Source organism: Tetrao urogallus (genome assembly GCF_951394365.1).
Source record: "Tetrao urogallus genome assembly, chromosome: 6".
Classification (NCBI taxonomy): Eukaryota; Metazoa; Chordata; class Aves; order Galliformes; family Phasianidae; genus Tetrao; species Tetrao urogallus.
This window is the reverse complement of record NC_136819.1, coordinates 53,902,398-53,920,693: the sequence shown is the minus strand read 5'-3', so window position 1 is coordinate 53,920,693 and position 18,296 is coordinate 53,902,398. Positions and strand designations below refer to the sequence as shown.

Here is an 18,296-nt window from a genome sequence, read left to right as displayed (position 1 = left end):
CTGTGGAGGTGTTTAAGAAGCACAGAAATGTGGCACTAAGCAATGTTTAGTGGGTTTAGTGGGCATGGTGGGGATGGGTTGAGGTTGGGCTGGAGGAACTTAAAGGTCTTTTCTAACCTTAATGATTCTATGGTTTTATGAAAAACAGATGAATGCAGCCAAATTCTTCTCCTGTGCAGAATAGCGTCTGTGCTGCAGTCACAGATCTTGCACAGCGATGTGCTAATCTTTGAGTACTGTTTACATGACTGATTTTTAATGCCCTCCTAATGTCTACTTGTAAGTAGATGACGATTGATTAATCCATCAAGTCTGTCCATCTACTTCTCATCTCTCTTCTTTTCTCGCCTGTGCTTTATTTATCGATCTGGCAATAACTTGATTCAGCCTATCTCCTTACCCAGCCTCTCTTCATTCCCCTGCTAATTACTGGCAAATGACTTGGCAGGCCCTCAGGGTCCTTCCATGCCATGCCATAGGGCAGCTCCCACCTGCTGCCAGCCACTGCTGTACCGCTCCATCCTGCCTTTGCCAGCAGAGCCTGCTCTCTCCAGGGGACGACGACAGTCTGCCTGACTGCAATCAGATTAATTTAGAAGTATGCTACTTTCCTGTAGAAAATGTCACAGAATTACAGAGGCAAGAGATGGAAGAGGTTTATTAAAGCAGCCAGCCTGTCTTTCTGCCAATCAGTGGCACTTCCCGACAGTGCACACTACAGACTTTGTTCCAGTGATGTTTTAAAAATGCTTTGTGATGTGCTGCTGGTCCCTTCCCTGGAGGGCTCTTCAGAGCCTGCACCAGCCCACATCAGGAGGATTTGTAAAATCATAAAATCATTAAGGTTGAAAAAGACCACTAAGATCATCTCGTCCTACCCCAACCCACTGACCACGTCCCTCAGTGCCACATCTACACACTTCATGAAAACTTCCAGGGATGGTGATTCTACTGCATAGACCTTCCTGCTGGTGATTGGAGGAGGTGCTGAGCATAACCTTGGGACAGTGCCTGTAGAGCCAGGGAGCCCATCTGGGGCAGCACGCTGCTGTTGGGCAGGAAGATCGCCTTAATGCCTCCATGGCCATTTTTAAGACATTGCTGGAACAAAGCCAAGACTTTGTTTTGGCTTCTGCAGTGGAAAGCAAGCTCCTAAAAGAGAACATATTTGAATAAACTGAATCTTCACTGAGTCTGTTAAGAGCAGTTAGAGTGGAGGCAGTTTCCCCATCTGGCCTCCTCAGCTTCTCTCTCCCATCCAAACAGAAGAATCAGAGTCGTTAAGGCTGGAAAAGACCACTAAGATAATCTTGTCCAACCGTCAACCCATCATCATTATGCCCAATAAAGAAGAAGAGCTGATAGATGTGTGTTGCTGTACCACCTTCCCTTGGGACCGACACTGAGGGTGGCACACAGCTCATTGGATACCACCTACATTGGTCCAAACAGGCCAATCGAGGCAGCTCTGCAGCTGAACTAAGAGACCTGGTCAACAACCAGGGCAGAACTAGCAGCAGAACTTAGCCAGCTCTTCATAACTTGCTCACAGAAAGCTTTCGCAGCTCCTCTAGAAGTAGTTTTTTTCATCTTTTGCAAATGGGACGTTCGTTGAGATTGATATTAATATGCAGATACTGTACGTGATGCTCGTGGAGGATCTGTGTAATGACACAGGAAAGCACATTTGTATAGCATGGCTTACTAGGACACTAACAGTATAAGGATTTGGTATCTTAGTAATAGGGACAAACTCATCCAAAGGCTTTCAATGAGCTGGAAGTGATGTGTGTACTGCCCATCCTAAGGAACCTTTAGTAAAATCAGTCTCCATTTTGGGGCCCTCAATTCACTGTCTGAATTTCGGGTGGGATAAACACAGGCCTCAGGGTGCAGGATAGAAAAATGACTATTCAGATGTTGCCATTTTGATGAAACCTCTACTTTCCACATCTGAGTAAAACATTACAGCAAATGGCCTCCAAAGTCACTAACTTCCGTGGCATACCTCTCTTTATCCACTTATTAGGCTTCCACTAAGCACGCTCATACAGCTTTTGAAGCTTGGCACAATTTGTGCTCTGAAGTGAGCAGATGCTTTATTTCTATGCAGCAAACTTAACCACTGAAGGATTTCCAGCATTAAAGAATTTCCTCAATCCGTCTTCATTACTCTGCCTAACCAGAGGTGTAAGATGATCATTTTAGCTTCATGCTCTTCCAAATAACATCACTGTGGACAAATTACAAAACAAAATGTATAAGAAGTTGCCTATCAAAGCTGTGCAGTGACGTGGGGAAGGAGCTGGTCTGCACCAAATCTCCATCTCTGCCCCTGTTGGCTCATACAGGTTGTTTATGGCTGGATCCTAAATTACTGGGAGTAACAGCCCTAGAGAATAAATCTTCAGCCCAGTGTTTTGAATGGTGCTGGCGCAAAGCAAATGAGATGTGCATATATATTACCTTGTTTTCCTGGCTTACAGGGCTTGCTTAGGTAGAGCTGATGCGCACAGGTAAAGCAATCTGCAAGGCAGCATGGGCTCTGCAAGTAGATCTGCTCTCACCTCATCTCCATGCAGCTCTGCTTCCAGCACAGCTTCCATGGCTGGGAAACACACCCGTGTCACTGTCCCAAATGCCCACTTGGAAATGCTGCCACACTGACACTGCCAGCTCCCTGCATAGCAAAAGCCAGCTTTAATGATGACACAAGACAAGGCTCTACCACCAAGCTTTCAGCAGTGAAAATTACGGCCTCTCTCTCTATGCTTGCCACAAAGGCTGTAAGATGTCCCCTCTTTGTGCTGAGCTTGGGTCGCCTCACTGCAGCTGAAGATCAGAGAATTACTCCATCAGCTCCCTGAGCAGCTGTGCCACTGCATCACGAGTGTTTCAGAGACTGAGCTCAGCAAGTCAAGAGAAAGATAAAAGGTCACTGATGGGTAGTTTTCATTGTAAACAGAAAGCATTTTCTCCCCCAGAATACTGTCCCTATGGATGGTAGAGACTGTGGATGGGTAGATTTAGATGCCTTATCCTCAGATTGTATCCATTCCATTCTGTCATACTTCTGTCACACACTGGTACCAACACAAAGCCCATAGGATCTGGGTCAAACCCATGGCAGGGAACAGAAAAAACTCCACTGATTTCCACATGCTTTGTTTTCTGGGCCAAAGCGTAGAAACAGGCATCGTTTCATGAACATGTCACAAACATTGTGTGCAAGAGAAGTGGTCACCAATGTTGTATGCAGGAGAAGTGGCACCTTGGCACAGGGGAAACATTTCTGCCTGTATCCATCCTCCCAATCTTCATTTTTCACTTGGAGTGAAGTGAACATAGGATTATTTTTTTTTTTGGAAGCAAAGTTATGCCTTTAAACCAATCCAAACGGAACGCCTTATGAAAGGCTATAAACAAATACTTACAATCCATTTAGATAAAATATTCTCTCTTCCTCCTAATTTGCCACGGGGGTGGGGAAGAATTAAATGCAATAAAATGTTATGGATGAGATGGCTGTGCTCGGCTCAGCTTGATTTATTTCTTGTTGCCTTCAGGCTAGTGAGGGGGAAGGCCAAACCTTGTACCTATTGTTCCGTATTCAAGCTCTATTCTAACAATAGATCTGAGTGCCTTCCCCACCGCCACGCCTCTAAAGATAAGATTATACTTTGCTCATTAATTCCAGCAAACTCTGTTCTGCTTTGGCCAGGAAAGCAGCAGTTCTCATTTCTGTGGTGCCAGAGCTCATGAGAAGCAAACAACACACAAACACAAGGTCAATAAAATGCACTTTTTATTCTGTATCAATGAAAATATAGCCACATGTAAATAAAGACGTGTGGAAAAAAAAAAAAATCAAAGTTGATCCTCCCTGAAGAAGTACAGTTCATTGTGCTAAAACCCATAATCCTTTGGGTTAGAAACAGTTGTCTGCCAATGCTTTTAAAGTGACCCACATTTTCCTTGTTGTTGAAATTTAGCAAACAGAAAAAGTGCAACAAGAAACTTTTGCTACGGATTAACCAATGTGCATTGACCTCACGTGGCAATGTCCAGGAATGACAGAACCATCACCTCCCACCACAGCATCCCCACGGTCCCTCATTGGCAGGCAGGCGAATGATCAAGGAGCGCCCATTCTGCGTGAGCTGATGGATGGGTCTCAGTAGAAGGATTGTCCTTCCTTGACATCATTCATGATCGCTTTGTGAATTTCCGATATGGTAGCAGAGGTGCATTCCTTTTGTAGCTATTCAGTTTCAAATGCTTTTTTTTTTTTTTTTTTAATGTTTTTTTTCTTTTTTTTCCTCTCCAGGTTTTTATAAGCTTCCTGCTGTCAAAATACAGTTCTTAATTGCTTTTGTAGAAATAATCCTGAAGGGCAGAGGCATTTAAAATCCTCCCAAATCCTCAGTATATTAACAACAGCAAAAAGGATAGCTGGGGCTGTTCAAAAATATCACCAGTAACACGAGTGCCGTCTGCACTGACAAGTGTACAAACAGACAGCAGTAAGTAACAAAAGAAACATCACTGAGCAATAACCCATTCCCTCCATTTCTCCCTTGAAAAAAAAGTTTTCACAAAATATTTCTCCTCCCTTCAGTCCAGTGTCTGTAAATCACATACATTCAAAAGCTGAAGTTACTCTGTAGGCCAGTTTTTCCAAGATGAGCTTTTAAAACCAGTTGTTTTGCCCAATTTCTCTATAACAGTGTCATAAATGGGATTATCCAGGTGGTGCCTTTTCTGCTAACTGAACACCTTGAAATGTGAAAGCGAAACTAAGGACCTAAGGGTAAAAAGAGGTTTTAAAGCCCATTACGCTCCTCTGAACTAATCCTCCCTTGGCAAGAAAGTCCTGCTAGTTTCAGTGGAACCAGTCTCACAAACCAAGGATTAGTGTCACAGGATGGGCCCTGCTGGGTGCTCAGGGATGCTGAGTGAGATGTCACAGCACGAGCGCTGGGCTGGCAATGCACAAATCCCAAGGAAAGGGAAAACCCCACTCCTTGGCCACACAGAGGCATTACAGCAGGGAAGGAGATAGGAAGGAAGGCTGGGGTAGGTGCTAAGCACAGACTGCAGGTTTTGTAAGAGTGAGCTGGGGTGGTTGTAGGTTCAGCCTTTCCCCATACAGATCAGCGGTATAGCAGCTCCTAGGTCAGCTTAGAATCATTAAGGTTGGAAAAAGACCATAAGATCATCTCATTCAATGGTCAACCCATTGTCATCATGCCTACTAAGCCATTTCCATGTTTTCATTGTCATTCAGGGGGAGGAGGAAGCCTAGGAACAAAATCTGGAAAGTTCTGATAGTAGTGAGGTGCTCTGTGATGACAGTGGTTTGTTTAGGAAAGTCTCCACCTGCCACCAATGGTGTGAATAGCCTGAGTGTGCTGTGCTGTGCTGTGTGGGGATGCCATCACCAGGCAATCCTGGCACAGACAAAAGACCATCCCCAGCCCTCATCCTCCTTTCCTCCCAGTTCACATTCCCCAGATTTTAATTCCTCTAAGAGCCCAGAATGACTTAGTTGTCTAAAGTTGAGTGGGAACTCATAAGCATTTCAAAAGGATGGAGGAAGCAGATGTGGCACTCCATGGAGCTGGGAATTCACCCTTCAAAGCCTGGTTTGGGAAGGCGGCTACACTTCATGAAGCTCTGTGCAAGCTGCTCTGCCACTGCACAATGCCATGCTCCTATCTCCTATGCGTCTGGATGTGAAGAAACCCAAAGGAATCAAACATGGAACACTTTGGGCCATGTCTGGGCCAGCAACACCCAGTGCACAACCCCCTGCCTCTGTCACCATCCCTCTCCATGGCAGCAATACTAACTTTATTTTTAACTGTTCTTCTCCCCAGAGAGAGTTTGCACAGCTGATGTACATATCTGGCTTGTATGAAGATATTCTAGACAGTCCTGAATTTTGAGCAGTTAATTTGGATGGAGATTACTGACAATTCAGACACTGAGAATAAGTCATCTCGATTCAAATATATATTAATTATAAAGTGCCCTTTCTCCTGATTGGTCCTGATTTCTATGGAGATTTACCTAGCTGTCCCAATCTTCAAACACATTCCTCTACATTTTGACTACATTTGGCATGCTTTTTGTAGGGCATGCAATCTTGGACACATTTGCATTAGACAAGGGCTGGAAATTAAAATTCCAGCATCACCAGTTCTTGGCTTTCAGAAAGCTGAATCCACACCAGAAATCCATCCTGGTGCCTCAGACCTGGGTGAGAGTTAGAGAAACTAGTGGAATAATAATTCCACTTAATAAGAATTCTTACACAGGATGCTTCAAGTCTGAAGGTATTTACCTTCCAAATGAAGAACAGTGTTTAGAAGATCTGCTTAGATCCCCTTACTGTACCACTGAGCCACTGGCTGGTGTTTAAGCAGGACATTAACAAATCAGCCCTAACTACAGCTCCTATTAGCATATTATTTCTTCCAAACACAAATAGGAAAGCAGATAATTATCTCATTAAATCTGCTAGGGCAGCATAACATTAAATCTGCCTGTTTCTACAAGCTAATAGGTAGCCTACTAACCTAGACAAGAGAAAAAAAAAGGAAGGAGTCCAGGAAGGAAGGAGTGAGGGAAAAACGGAAGGGAAGGGAAGGGAAGGGAAGGGAAGGGAAGGGAAGGGAAGGGAAGGGAAGGGAAGGGAAGGGAAGGGAAGGGAAGGGAAGGGAAGGGAAGGGAAGGGAAGGGAAGGGAAGGGAAGGGAAGGGAAGGGAAGGGAAGGGAAGGGAAGGGAAGGGAAGGGAAGGGAAGGGAAGGGAAGGGAAGGGAAGGGAAGGGAAGGGAAGGGAAGGGAAGGGAAGGGAGGGGGGGTGGGCATCAAATGCATTGCTGCAGATCATGCAGTTTTCAAAGCATGTAGAATTGAGCGCAATCTCCTCAGCTGCAGTTGCTCGTAAAGCCCCAACCAGTTGTGGGCTTCTGTCATGCTTAACACCAGCAAATAGGTATGTAAAGTTTATGAAGCATATCATGGCCAAATGCACATGCAATGGGTTGCCACCCATTTGCCTCCCAATGCCTCCCAACAATACTACTGCACAAAAATGTGCAGGCAGACCTCAGAGCTTTGGACAAGCACAAGCATTATTTTTACTACTGGGACATTGTCCTTAAAAATTTGGTGACCTCTCCACCTCTCCCTGCACATTCACAAGCTGCAGGTTTTCTGTTTGCTCCCATTTCCCTTACAGGACTACAGATCTCTTGAAAAGCAAACGATCAACATCCAGCAACAAGCAACAAAGGGAACACACCTATCCAAAGAGAAAAATGAGAAACACTACAGCATGAGCTGTAGAAACAGCTTTGAGACTGTCAAACTAGCAACAAGGGAAACAGATAGAGGTTAGTAGTGAAATCTGTCTGTGCTAGTATAACAGTGCTAACTGTTGTGCTGGGAGAGATATATTTTGTGTGCCAATTTGGTGGGAAAGCTGATCAGCCAGTTCTGCACTTCACAGGCCTTGAGTTCCCCTCGTTCCCTCGTCTGAGTAGAGGGATTTTATTGGGACAGCTGAAAGGTACATTTACAGAGCTGCTTTGCACTTTAGTGCTAATGAGCTTTTTCATTGGTATTAATAAATTCTACTGCTCGCATATTTAGCATTCCTCTGGCATTCGTTGCCAGATAAATCCTTTATTGTCTTTTTGGTTGCTTGCCCAATTCCCACAAGGCAGATTTTAAAAACCCAAATCCTGCCTTATTGCTAGCTGCTGCCTCTCCCACTCAATAAATTGAATTTACCACTTGATAGAATTATGCAGCTGGTGGCACTCAGCCCTTCCCTTAAGTAAAAAATGTAGCTGGGAACTCACAGAGCACCAAGAGGTGGTAGCAAGAGCTGGAAGGTGCCATTGCATCCTTGCACCCCTGGTCCTTTCCTATCAGCCACATCGTGGGAGCACCACGAAGAACAAAAATACACTTTTGCTCTTTATTTCAGAAAAAAAACTTTCACACTGATGTATGGGTGATCTCAAAGGCATGAGCTCCAAAAGTTCAGTGGTGGTTTTAGCATTCAAAAGACAGGTTTAAGCAACATGTGTAAGTGACATTTCAGCTCTGTAACTTTTAAGTACCATCTGACTGAGCTTGTCAATAGTACCAGAACTCTTAATTATATCTAGAAAGAAACAAAAAAAACGAAGCTGTGGCCAAACAGCTTTTGATGATATAAGTGAAGGCAGCAGTAATTAATCCTGCAGGGACACCAGAGGAATAATTAGAAGCAGAACACTTTTTTTTTTTTTTTTTTTTGCTTTAGGAGAAAACTCCTTTTTCCATGAGAGCTTGGGCAAGATGCTTAATTTACAGTCTGAACTGTGACCTCAGACTAAAGGTCCTGAGAGCAACCTCAAGTGGTCCATCATCCTGAAAGTGAAGCGTATGGCATTGCTGCTCCTTGCTGGCTTGCAACATCTTCTCCTGATCTACTAACACACACAAAAAAATGCTTTTTGTTCTAGGAAAACCAAATAACGACAGAGAAAAGAGGTGAAACAAATCAGGTAATTCTTCTGAAGACAAGTCCAGGGCAGGAAAGCACCTGAGCATCCCTGCATAACTCACAAGGAAATGATGAGCAGAGCCCTAGGATCAGCTGGAGGAAATGAAGAGGACCTTTAATAGCACTGCATGGCATCAGTTCAAAGTGCTGCCAGTGCTGAACTTCAACTAAGGTGTAACTGCAGGAGGAAAACAGAGAAAAGAGTCACAAGTGGCAGATATTGGACTGAGCATGAAGCTGGTGTCTCATTTGAGTTCCCCTTCTCATTAGAAGGGCTCATTAAAAAATATTAACACTACAGTCCTCGCCATCCCTATGGGACACTACAATATTCAAGACTGCAAATAAGTGCCCAATATAAAACAAAAAATAAGGTTTGTTTGATAAAATAATGTACTGAGAATGGAAGAAGGTTTGCCTTGGTGTGCTTGATTTATTTGGAAACTTGATACTAAGCTGTGGTTTGGAAAGGATTTTTTGAGTAACTTCGCAAGACAGCATGGACACACAGAGTCAGTGTTTAGAAAAGCAGTCTTCCATTTAAATCTAAAAGGGCCATGAGAAAACTTGGGATGAACCTGTAATATCACACCAAGAGAACAGGGGATGAGCTTAGGAATGGGGCTGGAGCAGGCTCTAGGGATGTGCGTGGGCCTCATAGATGTTCCCAGACCCTATGGAGCCTATGGACAGGCCCAGTCTGTTTGAGCAATGGTGTCAACATGCCAACAATGAGAGCAGAAGGCTGAATTCAGAGGAGTAAGAATAGCCCACGGATCTCTGCCAGTGCAACACTGAAAATCAGCTCAAATACTACTGAATATTTTTTTTTTTAATGGCATTTCTAGACACTACAATCACCTTTCAATGGGCTGGAAAAGAGGCTGGAAGAGGGAGTTGATGTTGCAGAAGTATCTGTCTTAGTCCACTGCTTCCAGAAACTGCATGGTCACCAAGACATTTTTCTCAGCATTTGGCACTGAGTGTGGATGTTAGCTGATACCCAGTGAAGGGTTTAATTCATTTAAATGGTGTAGTTTCAGAACATGCCAAATTTCTCTGGTGTCTGCTTGATAAGTACCAGCTTTTAGAAGCACTTCTTACCTTGAAAATTGACAACACATTCCTCAATAAGTTTATATTGAAAACTGGAAGATAATGAGACGTAACCAAGAACTCTCATATTTCACTTCCCATTTGCGCTACTAAAACCTCCAGAAACACCAATGATACAAAAACACAGGCAGGACTGCTGAGAAATTCTTTGCTCCTGTTCAAAGTAGAGTCAGCTTCAAAGGCAGAGCCCATACGCTGTGATGACACACAGCCCATAGAACTTTAGGACTAAACAGGAGCCTGCCAGCTTCCAGATAAATAAATTACAAAGCACCACCAGCTACTATAGAGAGACTAATAAAAAACAACTTCAGCAACATGTGACCATTTGTGGACCCTCATTCTTTATATCCTTCTCTCCCTCCTCTCTCCCCATGTTGCACAATACAGAGCCATGGCTCTCCTCAGTCTGGGCAACACCTGATGCTCAGTCACTCTCTACTTTGGAAGCTCTCTAGCACATATTTTTCCCTCTGTTGGACTTTTCCAAGACTGGGCCTCTTTCCACAGCACAACACAGCCCAGCTATGAGACTCCTGGCATTCTTACTGCTCTACAGCAGGCAAAGATCCCAAATAGATGGCACTGTCCAAAAAAGTGATGGGTCCAAAAAAGTGATGGGTGATTGCCATCCACACCTTGCTGTTGCATGAGAGCATCACAATAGCCATATACCCGGGAAAATGAGGGTTCCTGGAGTACCATATAAAGGTATTAGAGTAAAAAGTTAAAAATCTGATCACCATTGGCCAAGAACCAAGCACCTGAGTGTTCTTAGGGAGCTGTCTCAGCAGCTTAGGAGCTGTACAGTTTGTTTCTGGTTGCATGCTGAGACATTTCAATTTTACCTGCATGAAAGTGCCTCAGTGATGGAAAGATGGTAAGTGGTTTCTTTTAGGGCACCTTTTCATACAAATGGGATCAGGCTGGGAGCTTGAGTTATAGGTTGGATTCTCTTAACCTACCCTTCAGCAGCCTACAAATTAAGTGTCTAATCTGAACTCGTTACTCTACTGTAAGTGGTTAGAGACTTGACACCTCTGGAGAACAATTTATTCCAACTGTCTGAAACACCTGACTCAAAAGGGCCAGATCTGTCTCTACTGCAAGTGGGCAGGTATATACACCTATGATGTGTCCATACATCCTTGGCAGGCAGGCAGAAACAAACTTTGCCATTGATGACTGTGAATTGAATCTGCGCTGAACCAGATAACTTACAGGCATGTCACTGGGGTGGCTGATCCCAAGCTAACACAAAGTCCTTTTTATAGAGCTTTTAATTAAGGCTAATTGACATATTTGTGGCAGACAGCCAGTGACAGTGTGGGTGCACACCAGCAGCCTCAGACTGTGGGCCAAGCAACCTTACATCTCTGAACAGAAAACGATGAGGAAATATACTGCCCCAGATGCCTGAATCCACCTGCTTTGGAACAGGAGGCACATCAACATAACATATGGGCTGGACAAGCCCTTTTTGAATGGTTGTATCATCTGAATATTCAAAATCAATATAAGTCATCTGTCCCATAGCACAGCACAAGGTCAATTTTCTGTACTATTAAATGCACCCTTAGAAAGGATGATTTTATTCCTTTTGTCATTTGTTGGGTATCACAACGTTGATCTTTGCACAATATTCTTTATGTCAGTATGAACATCTCTTGCTTTTCTGCCAGAAAAAGCAAGACAGTTCTTTCTTCTTATCTATTTTATCTCCATTCAGCAATTTGCTTTAAGAATGTATTTTGTTTTGCATTAAAAACAACACATTAAATTAATGTCAACACATTAAAAACAATTAAAAAAAATCAGAGACCATGTTAGTTGCTTGTATGAAAAGAAAAGTAAGGGGAAATGACAAAACCTATTCTCAGATGTCAAAGAGCAGTCTGATCAAACCCTCCTTTTCTGTGGGCACCATAGGAAGGTGCTCTGGTGGCACACACACAGGTGAAGAATGGGGCCATCCAGGTAAAGGACTGCATCAACTCTTCTATTTCCTTCCTTATATTCCCTAAAGGGAATCAGTGCAGACACACAAGTGCCAAAACAAATGTAAACTACTGCTGTTTAACTCTCACAGCTCAGGATTGGAGTCACAGAGCACAGGGTACCACGATGAGATGCTTTTCTCCAAAGGAACCCCACTTCTTAAACACTCCTTATCAACTATGTTGGCAGCAAGATTATAAAGCACAACAGATCTATGGACCTAAAGACATGTGTTAACATAAGCTTATGCTACAAAAAAAGGATCAAATAAAGCCTGCTAAAAACAACTGTAACAAAATCTGTAAAAACTCTCTTCCTTAGGAAACTATTTGAAAGCGTTTTTTAAAAATTGGCTATTGCTTTGATGGCACTTCACTGAGGAAAAATATTTAACAAATAGTCATCTGTCCAATTGTGACATCCAAAAAGATAGCTTTGGGTTTTTCAAATGCTCCAAACCCAAGTAAGAAAGCGTCAAGTCACTGTAATGCATCCCACTTCCTCCTCCTCACTCCCAAACTGCACATTAAACCTTAGGCTTTTGTGGATTTTCTCCTTCCAGCTCAGGATGTCTTTTTCCCAAAAAAGCCTCCAAGCTCTTTTATGAACACATCTCTTCTGTGACCCATGCAAACGATGAAGTCTGCACGACGGTCTCAGTTACCTCCAGAGTGACTGCTCATTGCTTGCAAATAGTGCAACATTAATTCTGCAGCCAGCAGTTCTCTACAATTGTCCTGGAATCCAAAACACACTGTACGGTCCCATACGTTCATCAGATTCAAACTTCAGCTCACGCCTGTGTAACAGGATTGCTTTCCTCACGGTGGTGAATGAAGACTCAGTTTGGATCTGGCAATGAACCCAAACATCAGTGCCAGCAGCTTCAAATCCCTACAGTTGTGCTACTTCTGCAGAACAGGGAAAAGAAAAAATCGGCAAAGCTTGTCACTGCCAGAGCCAGCTCTGCTCTAACCCCTGTCCCCTGGCAAAGACAGAAACACAGAAAACGGGACGTACAAATACAAAATCAGAAGAACTGAGGGATACTTCCCTTCTCTATCTCCACTACAATAGTTGTTTTTTTCAGCTATTAGCCAGAAGTGCTGTTCTATCTCATATAGGTAGTATTACACAAAAATGCTATTTGAAGTATTCTAGTTCATATGCCTTGGAAAATGTTTACATGTTTTATTTCTATTCATACCTTATCCAGAAAGATAAAATCCACTTGTGTGTGGGTAAAATGCTTGGAACACACGGAGCACACTGTACGTGCTATGAACACCACTACCAGACGTGGCAGGAACATCTGTACATGTATGCAGCTCTTACAGGAAAGGAAAGCATGCAGCTGAGAGCTCCCTGCATGCAGCACGTGGCTGCTGGCATAAGTGGAAGGGACACATGTGGTCCCTTATTGCATGAATACAGTGGTTGCTTTGAGTGTAGCCTGAATGCAACACGGACTCATGCTTCTTGAACAGGAAAGGGACGCTCCAGCCGACAGCGTGCTGGATCACACCATGCACTGCTGTTAGCAGATGGGAAAGCTGAACAAGTGCCCCGGTAACAACTCCACAAAACAACACGTTATGCTCCAAAATGCTTCAGAACTGTATTTTCAGCATAGCAGCAACTGGAGTTGTAGCTCCAGCTGCACCCCCAGCACACAGAGCCCATCTGCAGAAAGAGTTTCTGTTGTTTGCAAGACACCCATCACACTACTGACTGAGCAAGGCACCAGCCAGTTCCACTGAACTTGCAATAGACAACACCAGAACATCAGAGTCAGAGCAAAGTGACCCTGGAAATGCTGCATTTGTTTCAGGAACTTGCTATTTTACATTATTTATAGTGTTTCAACCAGTAGAGTTGCACTTGAACTGCAATAGACATTCCGGGCTCAAATAATTTTCAAGGTTAGATTAATCCTATTACATGATCTCTCACTGTAAGGTGGCACAAAGTTACATCTGACTTGCAAGATAAACTGAAACAGAGATCCCTTTGCATGCCATGCAGTTCTAGCTAGAGTTAATATCAGTTACAGAGAAACAGAAAAAGTCCTTCACAAAGGCAGAGGAATGCCATTAAGGCTAACGCTTTCTAACAGAGTCATCCCTACCACCCAGCCTGCTCTTTCAGGGCATACTCATGCATGCGAGGAGCTTGACCCAACCCCAGCCCAGGCAGCCTCGTGGCTCAGCTATTGACTGGGCAGCTCTGGGCAGAGGGAGGTAAACTGCTGTGTGTCTGGCTGAGCCACAGCTCCAGCCAGGCAACAACAGCCACCTCTTCAAACCTCGGCACTTAAGTTGTACCCCCCAAGATCCATGCCTGCTCCAGCAGCCTGCAGCAACCGTTTAACTCCTGAACGCTGCAATCCCACAACTCTATCAGAGTACCAGGAGAAGGTTTACAGCAGGACTCAGAAAGTTCTGTTCTGCGGGTGCAGATTGTTCCTGCTGACCAAAGTGCGGCTGCAGATTTGTACTTGTGTCTGAAGAGCGGCCGCAAAATACAGCTGCCCCTTTTGACATTGGCACCTGCAGCTGCAGAAAGCATGATGAGCAAGCAGGCTAAACCAGCCTTTGAGAAGACCTGTCCCTTTCAGTGTCCCTTTCAGATTTTACTTTTGTTTGTTTTTCCTTCTTCCTATAATTCCCAGAAGAAAGAAACTGAAAGGCAGAAATGGCCAGAAAGGAATAACAAAAGAGAAAGATCACTGTCCTCTTTCCATGAGCTGACACAATAGAAGCAATGGCTTCTTTGGCTTTTTTAGAATCTTTTTGTAGTTTATGGGTTTGGATTTCAATGTAGGAGATATGATCACCCAAAGATGCAAGTTCCTAATTGGCACTACTACAGATGTTGTTGGTTTGTTGGTTGTTTTTTGTTGGCTTTGGATTTTTTTTGGTTTCTCAAGAAGTCATCTAGCTCAACTTAGTTTCCTAACGTGAAGTAAAATATCTGGTAAAGATGCCCACTGATTATAAACATGCCTTTTATTTACCTGATTGATAGTGATGCCTTGTGGCTGGTACACATTTTACCTGAGGCACTTCTGAAAACGGGACTTTACTGCAAGAGGCCATTGAAGTGTGGTAGAGATGTCCTTCTCTGAAAGAGTCACTGCGCTCTGCTATGCCACCAGTAGATCTGTCATGATGGCCTCTTCTGCTGCCAGTACTTCTCTGCTTAAATTCTCACACAGTGCAAAGAGACAAAAAAACCCCACCTTATCCAAGTGTAGACTCAGAGTCCAAGAGTTCAGCTCCCAGTAGCAGAAATAAACAGGGTCAAATGCAAAAGCATGCCTTGCAAAGCCATCATGACCCTTCTGCATCAGCCTAAGTGGCAGAGATGGAGGCTGAGTACAGATCAAGAATGGGAGATGCTGACGGGAGCCAGCCAAGAGGAAGGTCAAAGCACCTAAGACAGACCTACTGGCCTTAATATGCCTAACAACTGGTGGGGTGGGCGCAGAGAGCTTCTGCTCAAATGTGAACATCCCATTCACCGAAACCTTCATCAAGTCCAAGGCAAGAAAGACTTCTTCTCCACATCACACCCACCAGTCTCCTACCACAATATCACCTGAGTGCCTGAGGCAAAGGGAATTTCACCATCACCAACTTCCCATCCTGGCTGTTGATTTTCTCTCTTTCTCAAAGGTAGCATCAGATGGATAAACAGCGTCAGAAAAGAGAGTGTAAGGGGATTCACTGCAGCCTTATAACTTCCCAAATCTGCTCCTGAGGCTCCTGAGCAGCTGAAGCACGACTGCTTTCTCCCTTGCTCAGGCCTCATTCAAAGTCGTTTTGCCAGAGGCAACAAAGGGGAAAGAGGGAGAGCAACCTCAGAAAAACAGGACATCCTAATGAAGATACTGACAGAAGCGGACACCATCACCAAGTGCTGCAAAGAGAATCTACATAACATCACTCTAAGTGTTCAGTAAAAACTGCATCAATAAAAGGAGGCTTTTCAGAAAGATGTTACCCCCAAATAGACAGGGTGTGCAGCTGAGAGAGCTTCGGCTTGTTGCATTTCATTACATATATCACCATTACTATGTCTTACTTACAATGTTAAAAGAGCAGGAGGATACTTGAAAGAGAAGGCTGTGCATGCACAACATCCACATGAATAAACTCCAGTGATCTACTTCAGCACCGAACATGGTGCCCTTCCCTGGCAACTGAGCTGAGCCCACCCTTCAGGAGGAGTAGGGGGACTTCTTACCAAATACAGAGTATATTGTAGTGGAATGATACCAGGAAATGGTGCTACTTGAAGCCTGAACATGTCTTCCATGTCACATTAACTTACTGCCTAACTTGGCAGAAAAGACAGTGAGGAAGTAAAAGCTCAATTCACCCAGCCTGAGATCAAAACTGTCATGGCAATATTGGCAGGTTAGACCCTGATTCTTTAAATAGTACATTGCCTTTGTTAAACAAAAGTCGTTCTTTTATTACATAATAGAGATTATAAATAAATGTAAAGTGTGCATGCAGTCAACTGCATATTATACAAGCAATATCTATGTTAATAATTGTTTTCTTTGGCAGGCCAGAATCCAGCTGGACATGCAATATTTACATATCAAAATCCTTGGTGTGTTCAAGTCATATTGGATGCAAGTGAAAATATATATGTATATATATTTACCTTATACACACACCTATATATGTATAAAGGTATATATACACCTCTGCATATATACTGTATACATATATACACATAGGTATATGCTAAAAGTGGATTTCATCTTTTTCTGATTCAGGTGATGCAGGCCTTGAAACACTAAAAATATCCTGGCAAGGTATCTGGGGGGGGCGCTGGGGTGATAAATGGGATGTGGGGGAAGAGACCTGGGGTACGTTCTTTTCAGACAATATTTTTAAAATTTCTGCCACCTGCTTCTCAAGGGCAGCCATCCTGCTGCTTAGCAGCTGGATATCTTCTTTGAGTTCGTGCTTGACTTCCTGCAGCGTGGTTTGTAAGGCCTGCTCAGGAATAGGGTAGAAAGGATGCCTAGCATCAGCCTGAATGGGGCTGTGCTCCAGGGGGCTGCGAGTCTCACCGGCTTTATCCAAGCGAAGGTCACTTTTTGTTATTCCACTGTCACAAGAGTCTGTTTTCCTCAGTGGGTTTTTATTTACACCGTTCTCTGAATCGTTGCACTTGGGGTCCTCAGAGAGCAACCCCATCGACTCAGCCTTTGTGACGTTGTTCCAGTCTTCCTTCTTCTCCTCGTGGGTCCCCATTGTGTTCTTCAGTCGAAGCCACCCTTTCCCATTTCCATTTTTCATCCGCATGGGGCTGTTCACTTTGAGACACTTTTGATCTCCGTTCCCATTGGGCTTGAGCTCCATTGCATCCCTGTTGTTCTGCTTCACCGCCTCACTGGTTTTCACATAAGCCAGGGACGTCTGGATGGGGGTGATCTGAGACACGGTGACCACACTGGTGCCTGTGATGGAGGCCCCATTCTGCACGCTCCGACTTTCCACCTGAAGCTGGTTCCTTTCTGGGTCGATGTGGGTTGAGCCTTGATTCCGCATCTCCTTTTGCTGTTTGAACTTCTGAAAGAGCTTCCGCACGGGGTGGTCTACAGGAATGCTCAGTGTCACCTCATTCTTCTGGCGCATGCGCTCCTCTTCTTCCTTCTTGACGTCACTGATCTTCCTGAAGATGATCTACGGGGAACAAACCCAAAAGAGTCAGGACACCAAACACAACAATGCAGTACAAGAAAAGTGGCAGATGGGGAAATAGCACGCTCCTATCCGGGTAAAGATATTTCTCCTTCCTTTGTATCTCAGTTTCCTATAGTGAATTACAATGGTGTTGATCAAGGGTGGTGAACACACTGGAACAGGTTGCCCAAGGAGGTTGTGGGTGCCCCATCCCTGGAAGCATTCAAGGCCAGGCTGGATGTGGCTCTAGGCAGCCTGATCCGGTGGTTGGCAACCTTGCACATGAAAGTAGATGATTGTTGTGGTCCTTTTCAACCCTTGCCATTCTGTTATTCTATGATTCTATGATCAAAACATAGTAACCACAGATATATGCTACTGCATAGAAATGCACACGTGCACACACCGTCTTTAAGATACAGATTAAAATTAAGTTTCTCCTGTATTGTTGATGCAAAAGATATAGCCCTGAAGAACTAAAAATATCCTGATGTCAGGAGGAGAGAAACTGAAAAAAGGGAAGAAAGAAAGCAAACAAGAACCTGAATGCAGAGATCCGCACCTATCCATTACACTCACACTTATACCTGTTCTGTTGCTCTCTTTAGTGCAGATCAAAAGGAAATGGTAATTCAGCAGAGACTACACAGCCATAAGCATAACTCAACGAGTACACCCTTTCAGAGACTGAAACATCCAAACATGTGCACTATTTCTTAGCTACTGATGTGGCGGTGGCCAGCGGGTGCAATTAGGTTCCCCGTGTGCCGTGTCACATGGCTTCACACAGCAGCACAACAGTTTATGTATCTAATATGTGTGGGTGTCCCAGGAGCACTGTAACGGGGCTGTATGTTTCTAACACCCAGCAATATTCACTGATGCTGTATGGCTCGGAGGAGGAAGGCAT

General features: G+C 44.0%; 1 protein-coding gene across 1 annotated transcript in view; it reads right to left on the bottom strand.

Moving 5' to 3' along the window:
* Positions 1 to 16,438: 16,438 nt before the first annotated feature.
* KCNH5 (potassium voltage-gated channel subfamily H member 5) overlaps positions 16,439 to 18,296 on the bottom strand; it is a gene marked incomplete at its 3' end in the record, with an annotated part of 142,012 nt that continues 140,154 nt past the window's right edge. Inside the window, exon 11 of the mRNA XM_079537762.1 lies at positions 16,439 to 17,386. Within this exon, the coding sequence (XP_079393888.1) occupies positions 16,439 to 17,386 (948 nt within the window). The remainder of the gene's footprint in view (positions 17,387 to 18,296) is intronic.